General features: G+C 37.2%; 1 protein-coding gene across 2 annotated transcripts in view; it reads right to left on the bottom strand.

Moving 5' to 3' along the window:
• Positions 1-25,438, bottom strand: part of LOC306994196 (USP6 N-terminal-like protein) — a 36,879-nt gene that overhangs the window by 1,967 nt on the left and 9,474 nt on the right. Inside the window, exons 2-13 of one of the 2 annotated variants that reach the window (XM_079604629.1) lie at positions 21,594-21,667; positions 18,417-18,502; positions 16,773-16,812; positions 16,447-16,527; positions 16,155-16,262; positions 12,181-12,290; positions 8,385-8,433; positions 6,041-6,161; positions 5,850-5,944; positions 5,692-5,757; positions 1,401-1,500; positions 683-835 (exon numbers count right to left, since the gene is read on the bottom strand). In XM_079604629.1, coding sequence (XP_079460755.1) covers positions 683-835; positions 1,401-1,500; positions 5,692-5,757; positions 5,850-5,944; positions 6,041-6,161; positions 8,385-8,433; positions 12,181-12,290; positions 16,155-16,262; positions 16,447-16,527; positions 16,773-16,812; positions 18,417-18,502; positions 21,594-21,659 — 1,075 coding nt within the window. In that variant the 5' untranslated portion in view covers positions 21,660-21,667. Of the gene's footprint in view, positions 1-682; positions 836-1,400; positions 1,501-5,691; positions 5,758-5,849; positions 5,945-6,040; positions 6,162-8,384; positions 8,434-12,180; positions 12,291-16,154; positions 16,263-16,446; positions 16,528-16,772; positions 16,813-18,416; positions 18,503-21,589; positions 21,668-25,438 lie in introns of those variants that run through there. The other variant, XM_079604630.1, reaches the window with a different exon arrangement.

The following is a 25,438-nucleotide window of genomic DNA, read 5'->3' as shown; positions in this document are numbered from 1 at the left end:
GACAAATTAATACAAAGAGACATACCTACTTGTATAGGTAGTTTATTTAAGTTTAAACATGTTCGACAACGTATTACTACACAAAAACAGGTAAATCAACTAATGGCCAAGACCGCAGACCTCACTCTCGCTCGCTCGCAGGCACTCTTTCTCTCTCTCGCCCTCGCGCTCTCTGCGCATAACGCTTTAAATGAACAACAACAATTAACAAATGTTGAGTGCTGATCAAGAGTTTTGTGCAAGCAATTTAAGGTCGCGACTCTTGTCCCAAATATAGCAAGCTTCATTCAGTGATTGAAACAAATATTATTAACATTAATTGAAGTTTTACAGTATATAGAACCGACATTAAACGCTGTAAAAGAGATAAATACTGTTCGTTTTCTCACACAAACCGCTTGTTTCATGTCTTAGGCCATCAATGTGCACAAAGACACCTACATCTTGGATGCACTTCAGGTAAGCTAAAACATACCAACATTTAATTTCAAAGTGAACTATCCCTTTAAGTTCCACTTTTGGCGCATAAACATTATCGAACATTTATCGAGCTCTTGATATCGCTTTTTCGAGAAATTATATCGCGATAATTATCGTTATCGTTTTATCGACCAGCCCTAAATTATGCTATCTGCTACTTGCACAGAATATTCTCATTTACAAAAATAACTTTGTCTATTACCTGGAGGAGGGAGTTCAAGCTTCATCCTGCGGAGTTCTGACATGGACGATTGTAGGTGCTCAATAACAACATCATCGCTCATGGTGAAGGAAGAAGAAATCCGGTCCTGCAGGAACTCCCTCAGGTCCTCCAGAGACATCTTCAGAAGAAGCTCTGAAAGGGAGAATAAAGACTTTATAAACTTCAAATTAACCTCATCTACACCAACCAAATAGCAACATTAGAAACTATTGGCTGACAGTATATCTAGGAAACTCATTTACTACAACCATAACTCTTCTGTTTTTGAGCGCTACTGCTCAGACTAAATATAACATTGAAGTTGAAGTATCTTTAATGTCCCCAAGGGGCAATTTGTTTCACAACAAGTAGCCAACACATAAACATTCACACAAAACAATAAGATAATAAATAGATAAAAACATAGTACACATACCTATAGTTTGTTGAGAAACCCAACAGCTAATGGTACAAATGATTATTATTAAGCATTATTTAATGCTCAATGATGATAGTTTATGAATCGCCCACAATGGGATTTGTATAGACTACAAACTGTCAGTAAACCCAATCTTTAACCACCATACAGTTCTGTGTTGTAATAGTGATAGCTAATTGTTTGTCCATTGTAGATTCCTAACCATCAAACTTTCAGTTACCAGCCCAGATATTTAACCACTAGGCTACAGAGATCCACCAAAGTGGAAATCTTACTTACTTTTGTACAATTTGAGGAGAGTATAGGCCATGGCGGTTAGAATCTTTTCTCCCTCTAATATGTAGACGTCCCAAAGACGCAGGGTGAGTGTGAAGGGTGTCTATGTAGTAGAAACACAACAGAGGCAAGTCATCAACCGGCTAAGCAAGAGCTCCAATATGAATAAAACATTGACATAAGATTCTCTAAGGGGTTCAGCCTAGCCATATAAAACTTTTAGCAGATGATGTTTCCAGTCTTTTTCACATGAAAACTCAATGTAAGCGAGTGATGTGATTCTCTTCCCTGAATATTCAGCAAAGAGGTGCAGAGTTTGGACTCGGCTGGTAAGAAAATTAACCTTTTGTCCTGGCCTGGACTAGATCACGGAGAGGGGGGTCCAGAAAGAGTGATGCAATTTCACAATTTATCTATGCGTAAATGGTGCATATTAGTACCTTTAGGGTGTTTTCACTCCTATAGATTGTTAGTTTTGTTTTCCGAAACAGGGACTTAATTTGTTATGTTGCATTTTCTTCTTGTTTCGGTTTGCTTTCACAAGGCAACCTTTCAAAGCGTACCAAAATGTGTTCACGCAAGTCACATTCGCGTACAACTGTCCTCTTATTGGTCAGTTTCCTCTGCGTCATCCATCAAGATGATTGACAAGTTTGCTCCATGAGCTTATTGTGGCTTTATTTGTAACTGTCGAGACATACGCAAACACTATACGAATGTAGTCGTCATTCCCACTGTTAAATGATATACTACATTCATATTAATACTACAGCAATTTCAAACACACTCTCTCTGGATCTCCCAGCACTAAGATGGTGTCAGTGTCAAGACCAGTGTTGGGAACGTTACTTTAAAAAAGTTATTCGTTATAGTTACTCACTACTTGTTCCAAAAAGTAACTGAGTTAGTAACTGAATTACTCTATAATAAAAGTAACTCGTTACCAGGGAAAGTAACTATTTGCGTTAGTGTTAAAAAAAAAAGTTGCTATAATCCAAAGAATTTTGATTTTTGTGAGCAGTTTTCACAAGTCAGTTGTAATGAGTAGAACAGACGGGTGTTTGTATATAACTTTCAATATTTATTGCACGTCGACAGACAGCAAGAGGTTTATCCTGCACTTCAAGTATTATCTTTGTAAGAAAAGTAAACAGTTACACCATATAAAGTGCATAACTCTTATTAAATCAAACTCTCTCAACCTGAGACAACTGGTCAAGAAAACAACCTGGCGAACTAGCATCTGTGGTGGAGGTATCGGTGTTTTTTGCCACTAGCTTTGTAGATGCGCGTGTCAATGTGAGATGCTTCATTAAATTAGAGTTGCTTACAACGGATGTCGACAAAGTCTTCGCTCCTGGACATAATGTACACATTACTTGCACGTTCTTGCCTTTGACCACAATGAATTTGAAGTAGTGCTTATATCTCCACCAACTTTTCATCGGATTGCTCCTGACTCGCCATCTCTGCTGCTCCGTCAAATCTGTTTAGCGGTTGTGTGTGTGTGTGTGTGTGTGTGTGGTGCCTGGAGCGTGTGCTGGCATGTGTGTAAAAAAAACTGGCTCTGATTGGCTACCATGAATCATGACTCTGCCTTAGCCAATCATAATCGCTTACATCGTTATTAACCCACCTCCTCACTAGCTAATCGGATTACACAGTTTATTCAATCAATGCATATAACGCACCGCATTTAACATCCAGTAACGTTAACGGTGTTGTAACGACGGGAAAAGTAATTAGTTAGATTACCCCGCTACTGAAAAAATAACGTTGTTACCTAATGCCGTTCTTTTAAACGGCGTTATTCCAAACACTGGTCAAGACACACACAAACACTATACTAATGTTATAATGCAGATAGAACAGGAATCCACGCTTCATCGGGACAGCAATCTCGCACGGAGAAGCGCAGTTACACAACGGTTTAAGAAGAGGAGATGCTCTTTTGGTTTTCAACTGTGATAACTAATGTGCTCACTCACAGAATCAGACACATTTCCAGTTATGAATTATAATACCATTTGATTCGTTGGTCCGGATTGCTTTCACACCTCAAGCAAACCACCCGCCTCGTTCAGGCGATCTCGGAGCGATTGTTTTGGTGCGGATCCGAGCGCGATTGCCATGTTCATCAGTGTTGGGCAAGTTACTTCGAAACAGTAATGCGTTATTTATTACTTGTTACCAGTGTTGGGCAAGTTACTTCGAAACAGTAATGCGTTATTTATTACTTGTTACTGTCATTTCAAAGTAATTCGTTACATTACAATATTACTGTATTTAAAATGTAAGGCATTACACTACTATTGCATTACTTTTAAGTTACTCTCACCAAAATAACTGCAAATATGGATTTGGCAATCTAAATGTAGCGTATGATGCTCAATTAGCTCATTACACATCCAGTAGAAGGTGATGTGGTATCCGACTGAGCTTGGACCCATAAGAAATTTTACCATGATGTACTATAGTACATACCATGGTATACCATAGTAGTACCATATGGAAGTACCATGGTACCTTACATCTAACCATGGTACATACTATATAGTACTTCAGATATTATCATGGTACCATGGTCATTGCATGGTACTGTAGATGTTACTATGGTACATAGTATGGTACCTCAGATTTACCATGATACCTATCATGGTACATACCATAGTACCTCAGATATAACCATGGTACATACTTTATAGTACTTCAGATATTATCATGGTACCATGATAATATCTGAAGTACTATACTGTACAGTATGTTACTATGGTACATAGTATGGTACCTCAGATTTACCATGGTACATGCCCTAGTACCTCAGATATAACCATGGTACCTCAAATATTACCATGGTACTTTGCATGGACGCATGGTACAGACATCTTTTTTACTTTAAGCCCGGGGTAAACTTTAAACTTAAACTTTAGCAAAAATAAAAATAACTAATGAATAATAACTAAGCCAAATATATATATATATATTTTTAATCATTATTGTGAGTGACTGCAGTAGTGTGGGCATAGGCCATTTGGTCTATGAACGAGTCATAGATCTCCAAAATCAGTTTTAAATGTATAATTTAATATTAATGAGATTTTTATTTAAGTAATGTTCTAATTCTAGATGTTTGTAAAAGCTGCATGATTTTGACGTGGTTTAATCAATGGCCGTGCGCGTGAACTTTGAACATTCATGTCGCTTTCAAACACTGGAGCGGCCGCGGCGCAGAGTTGCCGTGGAAACGGCGCTGGACCACTGCGACTGGTAAGCAGAAACTCCCTCTCTCGCTGTTGAGATTGAGAATGTACTATCCGCTGCAGGCTCACTCATCTCGGCTCTGTCTGATTAACGTACAGGAAGTGAAACATTTTGCGCGGACGTTTCTCCTCTGCTGATCTCGCGGTGATTTTGGCGAATTTGTATGAAGAAAAACAAAACTACCACTTTATTCCAGGTTAACTAACAATGCTTGTAACGCGCGTTACTGACATTTGTACCGAGTAAAATATTACTTTTTTCCCCCCTGTAATGCCTTACATTACCGCGTTACAGCAAAAAGCAATGCATTACAGTAATTAATTACTTTTGTAACGCGTTACTCCCAACACTGATGTTCATATATGCCTAAACGAACCGAACCGAACCGAACCAAGGGAGAAAACGCACCCGGTCCCGAAACAAACACTCACGTGTGAAAGCAGCCTAACGCCCGGATCACATCAACGCGTTTTTTTGCAGTGAGGGGCGCCTTTTTTCTATTGTTTTCCTATGGCAGTGAGCGTTCTGCGCGCCGTTTATGCGCCTCGCGTTTTTGAAGTTGAAAAAAAAAAATCAAGCGCCTGACGTCATCGCGTTTTTTTCCACTGTCCAATCGAATGAATGGAGAGGCGGGCCTTCCGTTGTGGTCGTGACGGAAGTTTACAGTTGCTTCAACGTCCACAGACTATGATGGAGGAGAAAGCCAGGGCAAGCACCCTCTGCTTGTCCATTTTTTTTTGTTAAGTTTACAATTTGAAAGTTTACTTGACAACAAACCAATTTTCTTTGCGCGCGCGCTCGCTATAAGACTGACAGCTGCCTCGGTGGTTGCTTAGCAACATAAAAACCGCAGCGAACTGCTATTTCAGGCGTGATCGGGTATTTTTTTAGCAGTACTGTGCGCCTCGCGTTTTCGAACCTGAAAAGCGTGTTAGGTGTGATCCGGGCCTAAGAGTAGTAATGTTCCCTTATGGGACCACTATGAACCTTTTAAGAATAAATAACAATGTTGAAAATGAAAATTATGCCTCACCCTGTCAATAAAACACTGAAGGAACCATTTGGTTGTGTAGATACCAGTGGACATCTGTTCCTTATCCTGAGTTGAGGAGAACATTTGAAAAACTGAGAAAGTTTTTACTTATATTTTGTTGAAGCCAAGCAACTTAAGATTAAAATAAGAAATCTCACCAAGTGTTTCCTGAGTTTGGGAAGGAGTTTGGACAGTATTTGGTCATGATGAAGCTGAAAACGGTGCAGTTTGGGAAAACCTGGGATGAAGAATCCTGTTGGAAACCACAGAGACCGTATCAATAATTACAGCAGGTTCTACAAAAACAAAAGATCTATCTATTGATCTACAGAGAATGAGAGATACTCACCATGCATGGCATGCTTCTGATTGGTCAGTAGTTGTGATAAGGCCCAGAACGCATCTTCCTCATTCATGTACATGAGCAGAATGGCCGCGATCTGGCTCATCCCCTGACAGTAGCTCACTTCCTACACAAAACCACAGTGTTGGGTAAGTTACGCTAAACAACATTCAGACGTATAGAATGGCCTAAGCCCTAAGGAAACAGTAGTGCTCATTTCCCCAATTACAAAACTTTTTAGTGCTTCTGTATTACTTTTGCTATAGAAAAAGAACATCTGCTGTTTCTTGTTCTCTCCACCGCTTTCGCTCTCTCAATCCCCCCCCCCCCCCTCTCCATCGCCCTCCTTTTTGCCCAGTTGACCCACTTTGTATAGGCACGTCGGGAAGGAAAAGGAATCGAGCACCATTTCCTGAATCTTTGAGACTGACATGCTCCTCATTTTTACAAACAAGGACATTTATGTGCGTCTAATGTTCCAGCAGTTTTGTCAAGCATCCGGTCTAACCGTCATTATAAAAAAACATTCTTCCACTTGTCTTTGTCAATCCTTTATATGGTTTATGTTTATGGTGGTCAGTTCCCAATAAGTACCCCAAAAAAATAATTAAATAGCATATCGTCCAATTAGCACCAGACAGACGGGCTCAGATCCTGGTCAGCCATTGCCAGTGGGCAACAACATCAGAGTCACTGTCTCTGAAAGTCCTCAAGAGCCAGACAAACAATCAAGCAATCTTATCTTGAATTTATATTTTTTACTGTACTCAGTGTATTATGTGATTGCCTTCACAAAACATACTCCTGTATTTAAAAAAAAAAAAAGCCTTGGATTATTTGTGTCTTGGCTGGTTTCTCCAGCCAGGTCAAACTGGTTTGTTAGCTGGTTTTAGAGTGGTTTTGGGCTGTTCAACTGGTCAGGCTGAGAAACCTGGTAACCAGCCAAACATCTGAAATCATTTATAGGCTGGAATACACAACACAATTTACTGCATGGAGGAGCCAGTCTGTAGATATTGTGCAGTGAAGAGTTTCACAGAAAATAACAGTGTATGATGGGCACAGACTTCCTGGCGTATTCCAGGTTTAACTTTAAGTTTATCCAACTTTGAAGTTCATACATTTGCAAACAAAAGGGGTTGTGGGTAATAGGGGTGTAACGGTACATGTATTTGTACCGGACCGTTTCGGTACGGTTCACATGTGCACCGAATGTAATCTATCACGTAAATTAGGCTAGTTTTGTGTGCGGAACATGCATCAATTCCGAGTTTCCACACGAACATATTAAGTGTCGGAAGTCTCCGCGTTGCACTGATTAAATCCTCTTATACTATCTATGATTAAATCTGATTAATCGTTTTTGTGATTCAAATACATGTAAAATATTACCATAACATCTGTCTTCCTGTGTGCGGAAATTTGTTTATGTAGCTGTGACAACGAAACACGTGCAAGCGCGCCTGTGTTAAGAGCGCTAATGCGCTCATCTGTGGACATTTCCGAATGCCTTTCTGTTAAAAGCGGGCTTTCCACACAAACAAACGTACACGTGTCATTAGCATGAGAAAAAAAATGGGACTTTAACCCTCGGGTCGGGCTCGGACATAAATATCGCATAAATAAAGATCACCACATACACGGCACGCTCGCTTTAGCCCAGCCTCTCGCTAGCGTCACGGCCAATATTGGTTTGAGAGTATTTTATTTAGTGGAGAACTTTGCAGCAGTATTTTATTTCTTCTTTTTTTATTTTATATCTTTTTTATTTATTAGCCTAACGTTATATTTTATTAAAAAGTGTGTTTAAAAAATTGTAAACAAATTGTTAAAAAAAAGTTTATAGTAAACAACCAGCAGTTTAATGTTTTGCATTTCTATCCCTTACTGTACCGAAAATGAACCGAACCGTGACTTTAAAACCGATGTTCTTACCGAACCATGATTGTTGCGTACCGTTACACCCCTAGTGGGTAATATTAACCCAAAATTGGGAATAGTATATCATCCGGGTTTATAGTACCTACTATTTCCAACATGGGACACAATTGTCCTGTTGCTTGCATGCTATACAATACAGAGAAGTATGCAAATTGGCATACATCCATGTCTATTCACTCACTGATACAAATACAAGTTTTATTTCATTGTTAGGGTCTGTAGTCATTATATTTAGCTCAACTTAAGAACAATAGAGGTGAATGGGAAGTCGCCATTAGTGTGGTAATTGCGTGTCGGTGTAGGACACCGAACTGCCCTTTTCCCCCCCGCCCTGGTTCATCCAGCACACGCTGTTCTGAGTTACATAACACATTTACACACAAACATTCAGACTCTGTCAGTCCCTCACCGTGTTGTAGACCGAATAAGCTGCCAGCACATGGAACAGGGCTTGTTGTCTGTTAAGGACAAAACACACAGGTCAAAAATGGCCTTCAGTTGCTATCAAAAGTTAAGGAAGTTCAACAACAAGATTTCAAATTTACAGTTTCAATGTGTTAATGATGTGATGCTAATAGTGGGCTAAAAATTGGGTCAATGACATGAAGCTACTATTTTTGTGACTGAATATAGTATTCAAAAGTACATGGATGTTTGAATCTGATTCTTCTATGATGAACTTGGTTTCAATTTCAGAAATTAAAATTAATTTAGGATATTTTTGTATGTGAAGAAAGTTCAGGTGGTACAAATAAATACAACATATCTGGTGGAACAATCTTGTCAATTAAAAAGAAATTAATAAAAACCGATGGAAAAAAATGATATTTATTTTTACATTACTTTTTTATTATTATTTCATGAGACGTAGTCAACATTTGAAAAACTTGACAATAAAATGGCTTCCTGCAGGTTGGTTATACCACACTTTGTTTTGGCAGACATGTGACACCAAAAACATTAAACAGTAAATTATATATTATGATAGCGAAGCAAACCCTGAAGTTCAGATTAATTTTACCTAATAATGACAGGGCAAAGTATAACCCTAAGAAAACTTCATGATATTCATGCCAATGTTGTTTATGCCAGTAAATATTTAAAGAAAATAAACTTATGTATAATATGTTTGAAAATGTTTATTTCACCATTACACCACTTGACATTTTTTAGCTTAAAAGTATTGAAGCCTTAAAAGGCCATGGATTATTATATTTTTTGTGATCTCGACATACAAGTTTTTTTATAATGATTGTTTGATTCTGAAACACGAGTCTATTGTTGCTATTGTAACGAATGCGACTTTCACGCGCATCTGATCGACAGATAAACGGTGCGCTCTTATATGTTGTGAATACTTCAGCAAAAAGTTTAATAATAAAGTTTACAATAAATATATAAATAAATATAGGCTAGTGATGACAAGAAAACAACTTGGTTATGTCGATATCACAAGAAAATTAATTCGCGATAACGATAAAACAACTTTGTCGAGATCACGAGAAAATTAAGTCGTGATAAGAAAACAACTTTTGTTGTGTCAAGATCACGAGAAAAGTAAGTTTAAATAACGATAAAACAACGTTACGTCGAGAGATCACGAGAAAATTAAGTTTAAATAACGATAAAACAACGTTACGTCGAGAGATCACGAGAAAATTAAGTTTAAATAACGATAAAACAACGTTACGTCGAGAGATCACGAGAAAATTAAGTTTAAATAACGATAAAACAACGTTATGTCAGATCACGAGAAAATTAAGTCTTAATAAAGATAAAACAACGTTATGTCGAGATCACGAGAAAATTAAGTTTAAATAACGATAAAACAACGTTATGTCGAGATCACGAGAAAATTAAGTCTTAATAAAGATAAAACAACGTTATGTCAGATCACGAGAAAATTAAGTTTAAATAACGATAAAACAACGTTATGTCGAGATCACGAGAAAATTAAGTTGTGATAAGAAAACAACTTTTGTTGTGTCATGATCACGAGAAAATGAAGTCTTAATAACGATAAAACAACTTTTGCTATGTCGAGATCTGATCATGAGAAAATTAAGTTGTGATCACAAGATAACAAGAAGGAAAAATAATAATAATCCATGGCCTCTCCGCAGAAAACTGTATAATTTTCAATTAAAATATAATAAAAATATAAAATATATTTAAATTTTTCTAATTATTTTGATTTCATATTTTTCCTTTTTTTGATCATGGACATCTTCTTAGTCAGTAACCCAACTACATTTTGAGCAAAAAGCCCTGAGGGTCCAGCCCAAATTGAACAGTAGAAAGAAACCAGCTCACAGTCGCAGTAAGAGTCCATTCATGCATAAGCCATCACATCCAAAGGAGATGTACGTTAATAATTCATAGCATCTGCAGATTTAAAAAGATTTAGCAATGCACAGCAAGACCCTTGGTAACAAGCCAGAGGAAAGCAGAATTGCGACTAGTGTGTTGTAGAAACATTGACGAGTAACGCAAACAAACTGCAGAAGTGTTAAACTGCACTTCCGCCCCATATCCTCTTATTTGCCACGCTGCACTAACACAAATGTAGAAGTCATTACTCAAAGCTTCCATCAGCAGATACCCGGCCTGTGCACAGAGGTTGTGGTCGATCTACGTCTATTGTGGCTGTGCCACCCATGCAAACCACACGTCTGAAACCTCCCCATGCACTTTGGTCTACACACCTCGATGTTTGAAGACCATTTCAGTTTTAAGACACGGTTGAAAATCAAATTTACTGAAAGGTTATTGAAGTTCATCTGGTCTAGTTTAGTTAAAAAGCCACGATTGACTCGTTGGCAGTTTAAAAACAGAACAGATTTATTATTTTTGACATCTGTCCATTCTTAAGAGGATATACAATCCCAAGTGGGTCTTTATGATTGTCCGGCGGCGCAAAAGGAAATCTTTTTTTTTTCTTTTTCTTTTTTTTTCATGACACCGTGGCAAAACTTTAGTTGTTATGGACAAACATCAAAGTATTTATTTATTCTGGGCATAATGGTAACGAGTCACCGGCTGTGTCATTTCCTGTTAGGCCACTCACAGAAACAGGAAGCCGAACAAAAAAGCAGTGACAAAGAGGAAGTTGCTCTTGTTTTGGTTTACATGGTCTGAGCACCTCATTTAAGAACCATCTCAACACAAAAGTCTGCGTCACACACACACACGCACGCACACACACACACACACACCAGTGTTGTTTTTGGCAGCCCTTTTAGTTTAGTCTTTTTGACGAAAATGCTTTTTAGTTTTAGTCACATTTTAGTCACTTATAAACTTGATAGTTTTAGTCGACGAAAACACAAAAAGGTTTTAGTCAATTTTAGTAAAAAAAATAGTAGTCTTTAACAAATTAATTTAGGTTAAAAAGTATTGGAAATGGGCTTAGGTTTGACAGGTTGCAGCAAGTGTTGCAATTCATAAAACAACAGTTAACCTTAAAACCTTTGCATAATAAACTAGACTTTCTGAATAATTCGATTGGTTGGGTCCTTACATGCGCTTCGTGAGGCACACACACGCACGCACACACGCACACACACGCACACACACACGCACACGCACACACACACGCAAGGTCTCTCGCTCCCTTTCTCTGCTGTGCGCGCGCTACACATGCGCGCTCTTGCTCGCTCGATCTAGATTCCGGGAGATTTTAACTAATTTGCGGGCAATTCTGAAATTATCGTACATTATGGGATTTTTTTCATTATTGATCGTACAGAGGTCAAAATTATCGTACAAATACGATAAGTATCGTACGTCTGGAAACACTGGTTGTTGTTGTGTGGAATCTGGTGCGCGGCAGCCGGGTGGTGGGCGTTCCCAAAACAACGATTAGAATGCGGCATTGCTGATACTTTTTTTTAGCTCAAAACAGACCGATTTCACGCAAAATAGGCAGAAATGACATGCATTGTGAACGTCAGACTTATAATCATTTTCGTTCCATCTCGTCTCGTCAACGAATACTCGAAAACGTCTCGTCATGTTTTAGTCACCTTAGAGCCATTTTTAGCTAGTCATCGTAACGTTATCGTCATAAAAAAAAGGTGCGTCAACGAAATAATTGCGTTATCGTCATCGTTGACGAAAACAACATTGACACACACACACACACACACACACTGAGTGAAATGAAGATAAAACTAGATTTTGTATTCATTCACAAAATATCTTACTTGACCCCAAAGCGCTCCATGAACATGATATGGTTTCTAAAGGTCCTGTTGACATCAAGGTCAATCTGCTTGATTTCTGTTGAATACCTCTTGGCTTGTTCCTTCATTTTCTGCAACAACATGAAAACAAAAATGGTTGGAAATAATGCATATGTTATAAACAATTTCGAGTTTTGCTAGTAACTACTAGTAATTAAATGAACAGGTAAAAAAAAAACATCCTTTCGACAGTTAAACAGTGACATTTTTAAAAAGATTTCCCAAAACATCTCCCATTGGTCAGTCAAACAGAGTCACCTCATGCCATTGGCTGATCCAAAAAAAACATGACAAAATCAAACTGCTCAAGTACAGTTTTGAAGCATCTTCATCCAGTACTCTGAAAATCAATTAACAAATGGCTTATTAATGATTATCAGTGCATATTAAACTTTTTTTATTTTATTTTACATTGTCACTAAACTGTTGTTGTACACAAAGATCTGCATTAGCTTTCCATGGGGAAAATAACATTATATAGGGTAGGTTTGGAGCAATATGACCAGTGTTGGGTAAGTTACTTAAAAAAAGTAATTAGTTATAGTTACTAGTTACTTATTCTCACAAAAAGTAACTGAGTTAGTAACTGAGTTATATCATTACAAAAGTAACTAATAACCAGGGAAAGTAACTATTGCGTTAGAGAAAAAAAATGTTTATATGTGAAATTGGTTATACCCCCAATATTAAATATGGTAAATTAATGAAATGGTCACTAAATAGAACAAATTATTATTATAAAACATTGTACACTAATCTACGCTAGTTTAATGTTGCTGTGGGACAATGTGAGAAACATTAAATATTAAAATATTATAATTTCTATAGTGAAACAACAAAATACAATAGATGGTTTAGAACTTTTCACGACTGGCAAAAAAAAAAAAAAAAAAATGCTTCTTAAGAAATGTACCAAAAATAAATAAATTGTAGTAAAAAAATATCATACACATACACTCTTTGTAGTGCAAATTAACATGATAAAACCTTTACAACTGGTAGACATACTGTATAGCCTTGTAGTATTTTCTTCCTCACAAAAGTAAACAGTTTAACTAAAAGTGTTCTCAATATAATACTGAACAATGTAAAAACATAAATAATAATAATAATACAATTATAGTCTTGTTTGCCGCACTACTTCACAACCGGTCAAAGATGTTTTCTGGGAACGTTCCCTGCAGGTTATTTTATATTATAACCATGTAAACTAATTAAAACGTTGCAGATGAAAAACTATATTATGCTCGGACACACTCGAGCGTGCTCTCGGACACGCGCTGACGACGTTCGCTTAGCTTTTGTCCAGTCCGGCGCCTCGAAACACACACACACCAGAGAAAAAGTTTGTAGTTCCTATAGCGGAGAGAGAGAGCCCGATCGGATGAAAACCGCTTTAGTGAACTCAATTATAGTAACGCTGCATTTTTTTTGTCAGTAACGGCAACTACGTTGTAAAGGAGGAAACAGTAATTAGTTAGATTACTCGTTACTGAAAAATATAGCGCCGTTATTCCCATCACTGAATATGACAATTATATAATTTGCAGTAAATTATCTTTTACATTAAATCCACAGTTAATCTTTTAAAAACAATGCATTCACAGTAATGCTTTTATATATTTAACAAGTTACCAGGTGACTGATTTTCACCGGAGTACACACTATGTGTTGCTGTATTCATACAGAAACCTTGATAGCCACTGGTTTCACTTTAAGAGAAACACTTCTGTTTTTTTTATTATCCATCAGAGCAGTAAACAAGTTATAAATATTACAGCGGCACCTAGATATATTTAGAAATTCAGATACAGATACACAAATATAAATCTTGATCTCTACAGTTTCTGCAGTGACTGAAAACAAAAAAATGACCTGTACCAGATAAAGACAAGTACAAGACGGGAATATTTGCACTACTGTTCAAAAGTTTGGGGTTGTAAGATTTGTAAATGTTTTTGAAAGAAGTCTCTTCTGCTCACCAAGGCTGCATTTATTGGATCAAAAATACAGTTAATCACTAATATTGTGAAATATTATTACAATGTGAAATAATTTTAGTTTATTCCTGTGATGGTGAAGCTGTATTTTCAGAATCATTACTCCAGTCTTCAGTGTCACATGATCCTTCAGAAATCTTCTAATATGATGATTTGCTGCTCAATAAACATTTCTTATCAATTTATTATTTATTATTATCAATTTAAAAATAAAATGCTGTGGAACTTTTTTCAGGATTCTTTGATAAATAGTGAAGAATAAAACGTTTGTAACATTATAAATGTCTTTATTGTCATTTTTGATCAAGTTAATGTGTCTTTGGTGAATAAAATAATTAATTTCTTTAAAAATATATATTAATCTTACTGCCCCCAAACTTTTGAACTAGTGTGTGTGTGTATATATATATATATATTACACTACATAGTCTCAATTAATCAGACTTTTGGTTAGCGGGATAAAGTCTGGTCTCCTTTACAGCTTATTCTGGAAACTTTGTTTTATGTTTGGTATATTTTTTATGTTAAAAGTATAGTTCACCCAAAAATGAAAATTGTCATTAATTACTCAAGCCTAAATTAAATCTGTTTATCATATTAAGCAATCTAGCCTCGTCAGAAAATTTGGACTAAACCACTCAATACATATGGACAGTGTTGGGAAAGTTCACTTTCTACATGAACTAGTTCAAAATTCAGTTTACAAATTTTAAAATGAACTAGTTCATAGTTCTTTTTTTTTTTCATGTTGCTGCGAGCTATTATTTTTCAAAATGATTGCCACAGCCCATCTAGAACCACAGCAATTATTTAATCAGTTTTAACACTGAAGCTATGCGTCAGATGTTTCCCATCCTCACCGACCTGGTCATGAAACTCGTTTAAATGATCATGTGACGCCTACATGCTGCTTTTTGTTTTGATTTTAGTGATGAGTCGTTCATGAATCCATTCATTGCGTCGGTCACGTGACAAATGAACGAAAGACTCGGGAAGGTAAAGTAATTATTTATGTTCCCTGTAAACGATTTTTGACTGCATTATAATGATTTAATAATTAAGAATATGATCAAGATTGCGTAAGTGGATGTGTTCGGGGAATTTGCCAGTTAATAGTATAACATTTAAAGCCCCTTAAATGAACGAAATGACTCGGAAAAAAGATTTGTTCATTTTGATGAACGAGATCGACCAGAGAGTCAGGACACTGGCGGCTGGTGTTGCCAGATTGGGTGTTTTTTACGCTACATATTAAGGCAGTTTACGGGGTATTTTTGCCTGGAAGGCTCTATAGAAATCTGGCACCCTATTGAACGAAGTTAAACTGAGGGAGCGTGCCGTTCACCGACACCAGAATGAACGAGTTCACAGTAACGTTCATCAGGCAGTAATACAGTACGTTCAGTTCACGTTCGCCCAAAATATGAACGAGTTCATGAACTATCGTTCAATGAACGCATTCAGGCACAACACTGCATATGGATTAGTTTTACAATCTCTTTGTTAACTTGTTTAGGAATAATAGTGGTAGTTGCGTAGCTGTCAATGGAGGAACAGAAATCTCAGATTTCATCAAAAATATCTTTATTTGTGTTCTGAAGATGAACGAAAGTCTTACGGGTTTGTACGGGCGAGTAATTAATGACAGATTTTACATTTTTGGGTGAACTATCCCTTTAATACCACGGAAGTTTTATGTAAGAGTTGATCGTTTATAAAAACCATGCAAAGCAGAAAACCTTTGTTATGAAATTAAAAGATTGTTGCGCCAAGAGGGCAGAGACAAAACACGTCTGGCTAATTTAAACCCAAACAATCACACAGGACAAAGTAAAACCCAAACAAGTGAGTCAATGAATGACCGAACATCAAACAGCCACTTTTAATTCAAAGGAGCTACTGGAAGCAGACAGATGATCCTGGCAAAGCTCCTACCTCGTACTTCCTGAAGTTTGCCCGCTTCACATTTTCCACATCCAGCAGCAGAGCCCAGGCCTGACCGCGCAGCTTCAAGGGAATCCCCTTGTACACCCGCTTCATCATCTGCAAAATGCACATGGGAAACAAATAGATGGCGAGATTTATTTTTGGATCTCCATAATGCCGGACATGTGAACCTCTTTAAACACGGCCTTGTGAATATAATGGCAGCGATGTGATAAAAGACAACGTTCAATTGTTTCGAATTCATCCAGTTAAACCTCGAACAATGAAATATACAAGTTACCTTCTCACTGTTTTGGTACTTTTCCCACTTTTTCACCATCTTAACCCATTTTTCTTCTCTTTCGACCTCCTGGAGTTTGTACTAGAGACAGAGCATACTGCATTTTAGTCTTAAATCTAAAAATGTACCTAAAACAAAGAGGATACTCATACACAGAAACAGGAAAGGTTTAAAGCTAAACACCCATGTTGGTTTTAAATGTAACATCACAACTTGAATGCCTAAAATTGTGTATAGTAGACACCATAATTCAATGGGTTAACTTATTTAAAATGAATTTTGCCATAGATTTAACAATAATATGAAAGCTGATATCCTAATGTCACCTTCTCCTCCACTGCGGTTGGTGTTGGTAGTTCCCCTTCACTGGAAAGAAAGTATAAAGGGTAAATGGTTGTTAAATCTGTCATTTAAAGGATTTTACTGTGGACTTATTCACAGTCAGGCGTAATAGTTTGCACATGTTCTTTGACAACACAGTTGAGCAATTAAAGGGTTAGTTCACCCAAAAATTTAAATTCTGTCAATCATTCACCCTCATATCGCTCCAAACCCGTAAGACTTTCTTTCATCTTCGGAAAACACAAATAAAGATATTTTTGATGAAATCTGAGAGCTTTCTGTCTCTCCATTGACAGCTACGCAACTACCACTTTAACGCTTCAAACAGTTCATAAAGAGATCGCAAAACTAATCCATATGAATTGAGCAGTTTAGTCCAAACTTTTTAAAGAGACTCGATCGCTTTATATGATGAACAGATTTAATTTAGGCTTTTATTCACATATAACTTACAACTTTTTGAAGCGTCAAAGTGGTTGTTGCGTGGCTGTCAATGGAGGGACAGAAATCTCTCAGATTTCATTAAAAATATCTTTATTTGTGTTCTGAAGATGAACGAAAGACTTACGGGTTTGGAACGACATGAGGGCGAGTAATTAAAGGATTAGTTCACTTTAAGAAAAACTTTTGCTGATAATTTACTCACCCCGATGTCATCCAAGATGTCCATGTCTTTCTTTCTTCAGTCGAAAAGAAATGAAGGTTTTTGATGAACACATTTCTCCATATAATGGACGTCAATGGGCCCCAAACGGTTCAAGGTCCAGATGACAGTGTCAGCGCCGCTTCAACGGGCTTTAAACGACACCAGACGATGAATACGGCTCTTATCTAGCGAAACCATCGGCATTTCAAAAAGAAATAAAAAAGTTTAAGTTTTATAAGCACAAATGCTCGCCTTGCTCTGTTCTGTGATGCGCGTTCGTGACGTCACGTAATACACAATTACGTTGAAAAGGTCACGCTTCTGTGAAAAGTCCAAAATGTCTGTTCTGGCGAAAATTTTCTTTTTAGGCTTTTTAATATCACAACACCCAGGATACACACACGAGATGGGCATTTTAAACGATAAACTGACACAAAGACATTTGAATATGTGTGTATGGTCCTCCTTCCGCACATCTGTAAACACTGACTCGGTGAAGCGTGACCTTTTCAACGTAACTGTGTATTACATGACGTCACGAACGCGCGTCACAGAACAGAGCAAGGCGAGCATTTGTGCTTATAAAACTTAAAACTTTTTTATTTATTTGTGAAATGACCGAACGTTTGGCTAGATAAGACCCGTATTCATCGTCTGGTGTCGTTTAAAGCCCGTTGAAGCGGCGCTGACACTGTCATCTGGACCTTGAACCGTTTGGGGCCCATTGACGTCCATTACATGGAGAAATGTGTTCATCAAAAACCTTCATTTCTTTTCCACTGAAGAAAGAAAGACATGGACATCTTGGATGACATCGGGGTGAGTAAATTATCAGCAAAAGTTTTTTTTAAAGTGAACTAATCCTTTAATGATAGGATTTTCATTTTTGGGTGAACTAACCCTTTAACATCTTTAAAAAAAGGTCAGAGGTCATCATCTTACTAGACTGAGTGGCAAACCTGCCAGGACAGGCGAGACTTACTGCAAGAAACCGAAGCGGTCTGTGACCCTGTAGACGCTGTAGTCGGCATCCTCCCAGGGCTTGATGTGCACACCCTCCTGCCTGCCCTGCAATCAGCCCAACACACACACTGAGAAACTGGAGCAAAGGCAAAACACCCTCAATCCAAGAGACGATTGAGAATCAAATAACAACATGACACAGTAAAAGGCAAGAAAAACATTTGAAAACAACCCAAACTCTGTTTAGAACAATCCAGACATCCAAAATAAATGGCGATACAAGAAACTTCCTTATACTACAGGGCCGTTGAATGCTTGAATCTGATTGGTTGACAAACGTTCTACGGTGTGCAATTATTTTCAGGGAACCGCACGGCTAAAGTAGTTCCGGCAGGTCTTGACCGCATTACCGCTCCATATCACTGCGCATAGTTCACTGTAATAACGGGAAATAGGATACAATTCATAACAAGAAAAACTGCAGCCGCATGCGCTTGATCTGCGATGTTCAATGTCTAACTTCACAATCAATGGAAACATGCAGTTTAATTTTAATAAATAAAGTATACAGTCCTATACATAATCATATCAAATAAATTGATAGTCCTGTTGCACAGGTTTTCGTAATTATTGCAGATAATATAACAAATAAATAGTTATTGATAGGCCTATACTTGTTAAAAGGGCTTTGTGTTTCATGTATTAGGCTAGTCTACTGTCACTAATAGAAAAAAAGAATGAATTAATTAATTAAAACTAATTGAATTCATAAATAAATAATAATATTGACACACATGCTTCTCTCTAAGGCCGGTTATGAATGTAATTTGATATTATGACTGATCAAGCGCGCGTGTTCAGTGTGTGTTCACAGCGGTGTTTAAAATCTGCTGCATTCACAGTCAGAGAATGTGTCAGTGGTTAAGTGTGTGTCAGTCGTGAAGTGTGTGTCCAGCATTACTCTGCTATCAGCGGCTCAAACCGCCGCTAACTCTACAATGACGTTCTGGAATCAGCAACGGAGCATGGGTTTAGATGCGCAAGGAATTAGTCCTACATACAAGAGCGTTTTATTGACAAAAACTTTACAAACGTCTTGAAATACGTCATCTGAACAATATTTCGAGGTGTGGTAACTGTAGTATAAGCGGAATAATTGACTCCAGGCCGTTGAATTATTATAAAAATAATGCACACCCGAGGTGTAACTCCTCCGCTTCGCGTCGTGAACGCATTACCGCCTCGGGTGTGCATTATTTTTCTAATAATTCAACGGCCTGTCGTCAATTATTCCTTACATAATTTATTCTAACAGAGTGATTTTTCTGTATATCCTGAATTCCTTATCTGTATAAACTCCACACACTCATCTAAAGGTATCTTAAGTACGCTGAGAATTTCTGTAGTCAGTGTAGCAGAAATGCAAGCATGACATCCAGCTGTTGTCCATCAAGATGCTTCCTCCTCATAAGATTTTGGCTGTTGAAAGCTAAAACTCGCTGCCTTCGCAAGCTGTATATGGAGGTACGAAGGCACTAAGGCTTGTCTGGATCCAATGCTCACATAACATCCTGTCTACAAAGTTTTGACCTTTTTATGGACAGGTTTTTAACCTTCAGTGCCCATGATAACTACAGTTCACACGCAATAAAAACAAAATGGCAGACATTTGTGGAGCAGAAGAATCTCCATTTATACTGAGAAACACATTGTGGTCACAATATATTTTTGGTTTTATCAAAAGCTTTGATCTTGGCTGTATTTAAATTTGATCATTAGACATGTCTGAAACATTTCCTTAGGAGGTACATTCCTACAAAACCACTGTCTGTGAAGTCATGACTGGGCAGTGAGGCAGACACAGCCACAATCTATCCCGAAAAATAAACCACAATATGAACCACATCTACCTTTACCCACATATTATACATCAGCCTTTATATAACTTGTCTTACATCAATTGTGTGCAGCATCTCTAAGGAAAGTTGCTCCTTGCCAAGATCAGCAAATTGCAGCAACGTTTTGGGAGGTGCAGTCTAGTGGTTAAATATCTGGGATAGTTGATCCATGAGTTATCACAATCGTTCCCTTGAGCAAGACACTTAACCCTAGGTTACTCCCAGCAGTGGCGTACCCAAAACCTTGGCCTCTCCCCAGAGGATTGTCCTTATATGTACTGCAAAGACATCTGATTTAAAGTGATAGTTCACCCAAAAATGAAAATTATACTGTGATTTACTCACCCTCAAGCCATCAGAGGTATATATGACTATCTTCTTTCAAATGAACCCAATCGTTTTAAAAGATATATTTAAAAAAGATCCAAGCTTTATAATGATAGTGAATGGGGGGTGAGATTTTGAGGCATCCATCCATCATAAAAAAATAATCCATATGGTTCCAGAGGGTTAATAAAGGCCTTCTGAAAGGAAGCGATGGGTTTTTGTAAGAAAAAATATCCATATTTAAAACTTTATTAGCTACAGCGGAAGAGTAACTCCTGACCCGACACATGACGAACGCTGAAGCGCAGAGGATACAGCAAAACAAAACACCGGTCACAAATTAGAAGTCTAAAACGAGACATTTTAATGAGAAATGTTGGAGGATTTCAAAGAGAAGAGGAGCTTGAATTTGTTGCAAAGCCCTCTTTGTTTTAACTCATACATCCTACATCCTACATCGCGTCAGAGTTACTCTTGTGGCGCAAGTCGACTTTGCAGTATGCCAGTAGCTAGTTACTATAGGCTAGCTAATTAAGGTTTAAATATGCACAAACGCATCGCTTCGCTTTAGAAGGTCGTACTTTTATGATGGATGGATGCATTTTTTTTGGCCTGTAAAATCTTGTCCACAATTCACTCCCATTATAAAGCTTGGAAGAGCCAGGATATTTTTTTTAAATAGATCTCAGATTGTGTTTGAAAGAAGATAGTCATACAGTATACACCTAAGATGGCTTGAGGGTAAGTAAATCAAGCGATCATTTTCATTTTTGGGTGAACTATCACTTTAATGGCTACTTACTACATTCCTATTTTGTCAGAGTGTCTTATTGTCCATGTCGCTGAAGGTCAGGGACATTCATTAACCAGTTTCCTCTTGTCTGGACATTGGCTCAACCGGTCAAAGTTCAAAACTTAGGTCAACAACTACAGAAAGTCAGAAGGTAGACAACTAAAAGGATGTAACTTGCCTTCTCATATTTGTTGATGATTTCAGCCCGTTCTTCAGCTATTAGCGTATCAATGTCCTTCTTCATCTCAAAACCTGAAAAAGGAACAAAACAAACAGAAGACGTTTGAGACAACTGGTGCACATGGAAACATGTCCATGGGTGTTGAGGAATTACCGTATTTTCCGCAAGTTTTTTTCATAGTTTGGCTGGTCCTGCGACTCATAATCACGTGCGACTTGTATATCAAAATTAATTCATACTGACTGAGATGAACCAAGAGAAAACATTACCGTCTACAGCCGTGTGAGGGCGCTCTAGTTAGCGGAGTTGTTCAGAAGCGACACCGAGGAAGAACTCGATGTATTCAGTGTTGAGGAATGAGATCGGGAGATTGGTGAACTTGCTGACCGGTAACTTATTGGACTCGCTGGCTAATGTTAATTTAGCCTATTCAGCCTCAGGTATATGTTCTTTATGGGTTTCCAGCAGAAAATGTGTTAGTTTTAAGGTGGTGGGGTGGGGTTTGTCAGAATTATTATTATTTTTTCCTGTACCTAATACCTTCAAGTTAGCCTACGTGTCGCCACCATACACATCAGCATAAATGCTCCTGATAAAATATTTGTTATTAAAGCATTAACATTCACAAACCACTGTTAATTTAACATAAAAGCAAGCAGGCTGTGTGCATGGTTTGCCATGACTGAATGCACGCTCCCTTAATAATTCCTAAGAAGCTGACATCAGTTCATCGCGATCTCACACATCTCTGTTAATATCAATGAAGCTGACTGCATAATGAATCTTTCATTATATATCTACACTTTGTTTGTTATAATCAGAGGATTTGCCAACATGCAGAATTCAGCACTGAACATAAAGTCAGTTTTGAGCGGTGAGGAGTTTCTATCTTAAATGCTTCTGATTGGCCAATGCGTTCAAGAAATCAACACATGTCTGTGATTGGCTACATCGCTCAACGCTGCAAACAATTTACAAATAGAAACTCTGGCCTTTAAATCGTTTCTATTTTGTTTTAGTTGTTCTTGTTGCTTTTCTGCAACAGATGAATAACAATTGATTAGTTTTTATATGTTTTATTCATAGATATTTATATTTAATCGTGTTATTCCCTGTGTTACGTTAACATGCCGGACACCTATTCAGCCTGTTGTTCTGTGTGCTGTTGTGGAGCTGAATAACTTGCCTTTCCAGATTAAATGTCTGTTCTTGGTCTTGGATTTTGTAAAAATAAATTTCTAAATAAATGCGACTTATAGTCCAGTGCGACTTGTATATGTTTTTTTCCTCTTCATGACACACTTTTTGACTGATGCGACTTATACTACAGAGCGACTTATAGTCCGGAAAATACGGTACTATTCCTCTACTGATCCACCTTCAGGTCTGTTTGGGTTAAACGCATGAAAATGATCCGAGGAATCCACATTCCACCAATATTACAACATTCATCCAAGTTCTGCCAGAAGCTGAGAGACACCCATGTGAGGTGAGGTTGCACAAATGCACATTCATCAAGAGCCAAAAACAGACAAGTGCTGTTATGTCAGCTAATTCTTCAAGCACTCTTCTTTTCTCAGTCCAACAGTCTTGTCGAGAAAAATGTGGGACAAACTCATGTAACATGCAAGAAGACCAGAACTGAAGTCACATAGGCAACCCAACAACTATCACACTTAGGCCAACAATTGAGCCTTTGCCCTCCCATGTAGATGACCCAGTGTATGGTTCTCTAGTCAGATTCATTCACAAACCCAAGCTTTGACCAAAAAATTGCTATAAAATTAAGCAGCAAATCAATTTTCATTAATGCAAGGTGGCCAAAGAAGTTAAACAACTGGTAAATGAAAGGTTGTAGGTTCAAACCCCAGTAGTGTCAATTAGGGCTGTGCGATATTGAAGACAAATGCGATATGCGTTAACTCCTTAAATAATGCGATATTCGATATGCGATACGATAATGCTTAAAGTGTGTAAAATAAACTTAAATTATCTTTAAAATATATTTAAAATTATATAACCTACATGTGTTTCACATTCTTTTTATGACAAGAAAACATCCTTATAACTTGTGAAAGTGAACATCAGTGTTTTACTGTAGCGTAAGAAGTGTTATTTTAACATCAGTGTAAACCAGGGCTTCAGGTTATCCTACATTAGATTTATTTAATAAAAGATACTGAATCATAAAATATAAAAATAAAACATTGCTTAGTTTTCATTAAATATATCCTGATACTTATTAAAGCTAAAAAAAAACTTTGTCTTTTGTTCATGACCCCATTTATTGCAAGCTGTTGTCATATGCATATTGCGATATATACATTTGCGATATTTCGATAAATTCGATATATTGTGCAGCCCTAGTGGCAATCCATAAAGCCCAAAGCAAGACACCCATATTTATTACTTCAGGGCAGGCTGACTAAACCATTAATACATTAACTGCAACTTAAATGGATAGTTCACCATCAATGAAAACTCTGTCATCAATCACTCATGTTGTTCCAAACCTGTAGGACTTTCATTAATCTTCAGATCTCTTTATGAACCTAACCCTAACCCTAATTCAAGCGTCAAAGTGGTACTGTAGTTGCATAGCTGCCAATGGAGGGACACAAATCACTCAAATTTCATTAAAAATATCTTAATTTTTGTTCAGATGATGAGCGAAAGTCTTAAGGGTTTGGAACGACATGAGGGCGAGTCATTAATGACAGAATTTACTTTTTTTTTTTTTTTTGCGTGAACTATCCTTTTAAGTCACTTTGGATAAAAATGTAACTCAAAGAATTCTGGAAACAAAATTTATAAAAATGTATTTGATCAATTTGGATAATTTAAGAGAAGCTTATTTGAGGATTCAAATGAACTGAAAAGGAAAAGTTAGCCTGTGAAACTCTGTGGCGACAGCATGTAATCCGAAGTTGACAGCAGAACTGATCCTCATCACCACCATGTGTTGAACACTAGCGAGGGCTGTTAGTTCACGCTCTCTGTGGACAGGTGGCACTCTTACGGTCTACAGTTCACCAGACAACTGCTCTGCTGAGACACATGTTTAACCACCTGTCCTATTCAAAACATTAGATCGTATAAATGGAAACCCAAGTTTCCCTTTCAAACTTCTCTTCACTCTCAGAAAACAGTGCACACTTTTTTTTTTAACCTTTACTCCTAAAGGTTTGTAGTGCACATTTTTTCCTGTCATTGTTTCAAGCTCCTAAATCGATAAGTGAGCTGAATGTTCTTTGGTTGCTAAAGTTTTTAAAGAAATAGCCTAATTCACAGAAAAATGCAAATTTTGTCATCATTTACTGACATTCATTTAATTCAAAATCAATAGGCTATGACTTTATTTCTTCTGTGCTGTGGATGACAAAAATAGAAATGTTATTTGATAAAGCGGGGTCATTATATTATTCAGCATTCCTCATTTTATGCTCACGGAAGAAATAAAATCATTAGGGCTGCATAACGATTAATCGCAACTAATCGTTTGCAGAATAAAAGTTTTTGTTTACATCATATATGTGTGTGTACTGTGTATAATAATTATGTATATATAAATGCACACATGCATGTATATGTTTAAAAATATTGACATGTTTATATACATTTTTATATTTAAATTATATATAATTATAAATACTTAATATATAAATAGATTTTTTTCGTAAAATTATACATGCATGTTTGTGTATTTATATATACATAATTATTATACACAGTACACACACATATATGATGTAAACACAAACTTTAATTCTGCAAACGATTAGTTGCGATTAATCGTTATGCAGCCCTAAAAATCATACAGATATTTGTTTTGGGAGGAACTA

Source organism: Phoxinus phoxinus (assembly GCF_949152265.1).
Source record: "Phoxinus phoxinus genome assembly, chromosome: 25".
Lineage (NCBI taxonomy): Eukaryota > Metazoa > Chordata > Actinopteri > Cypriniformes > Leuciscidae > Phoxinus > Phoxinus phoxinus.
Note: the sequence above shows the minus strand (reverse complement) of the source record. Positions and strands in the feature narration are given on the sequence as shown.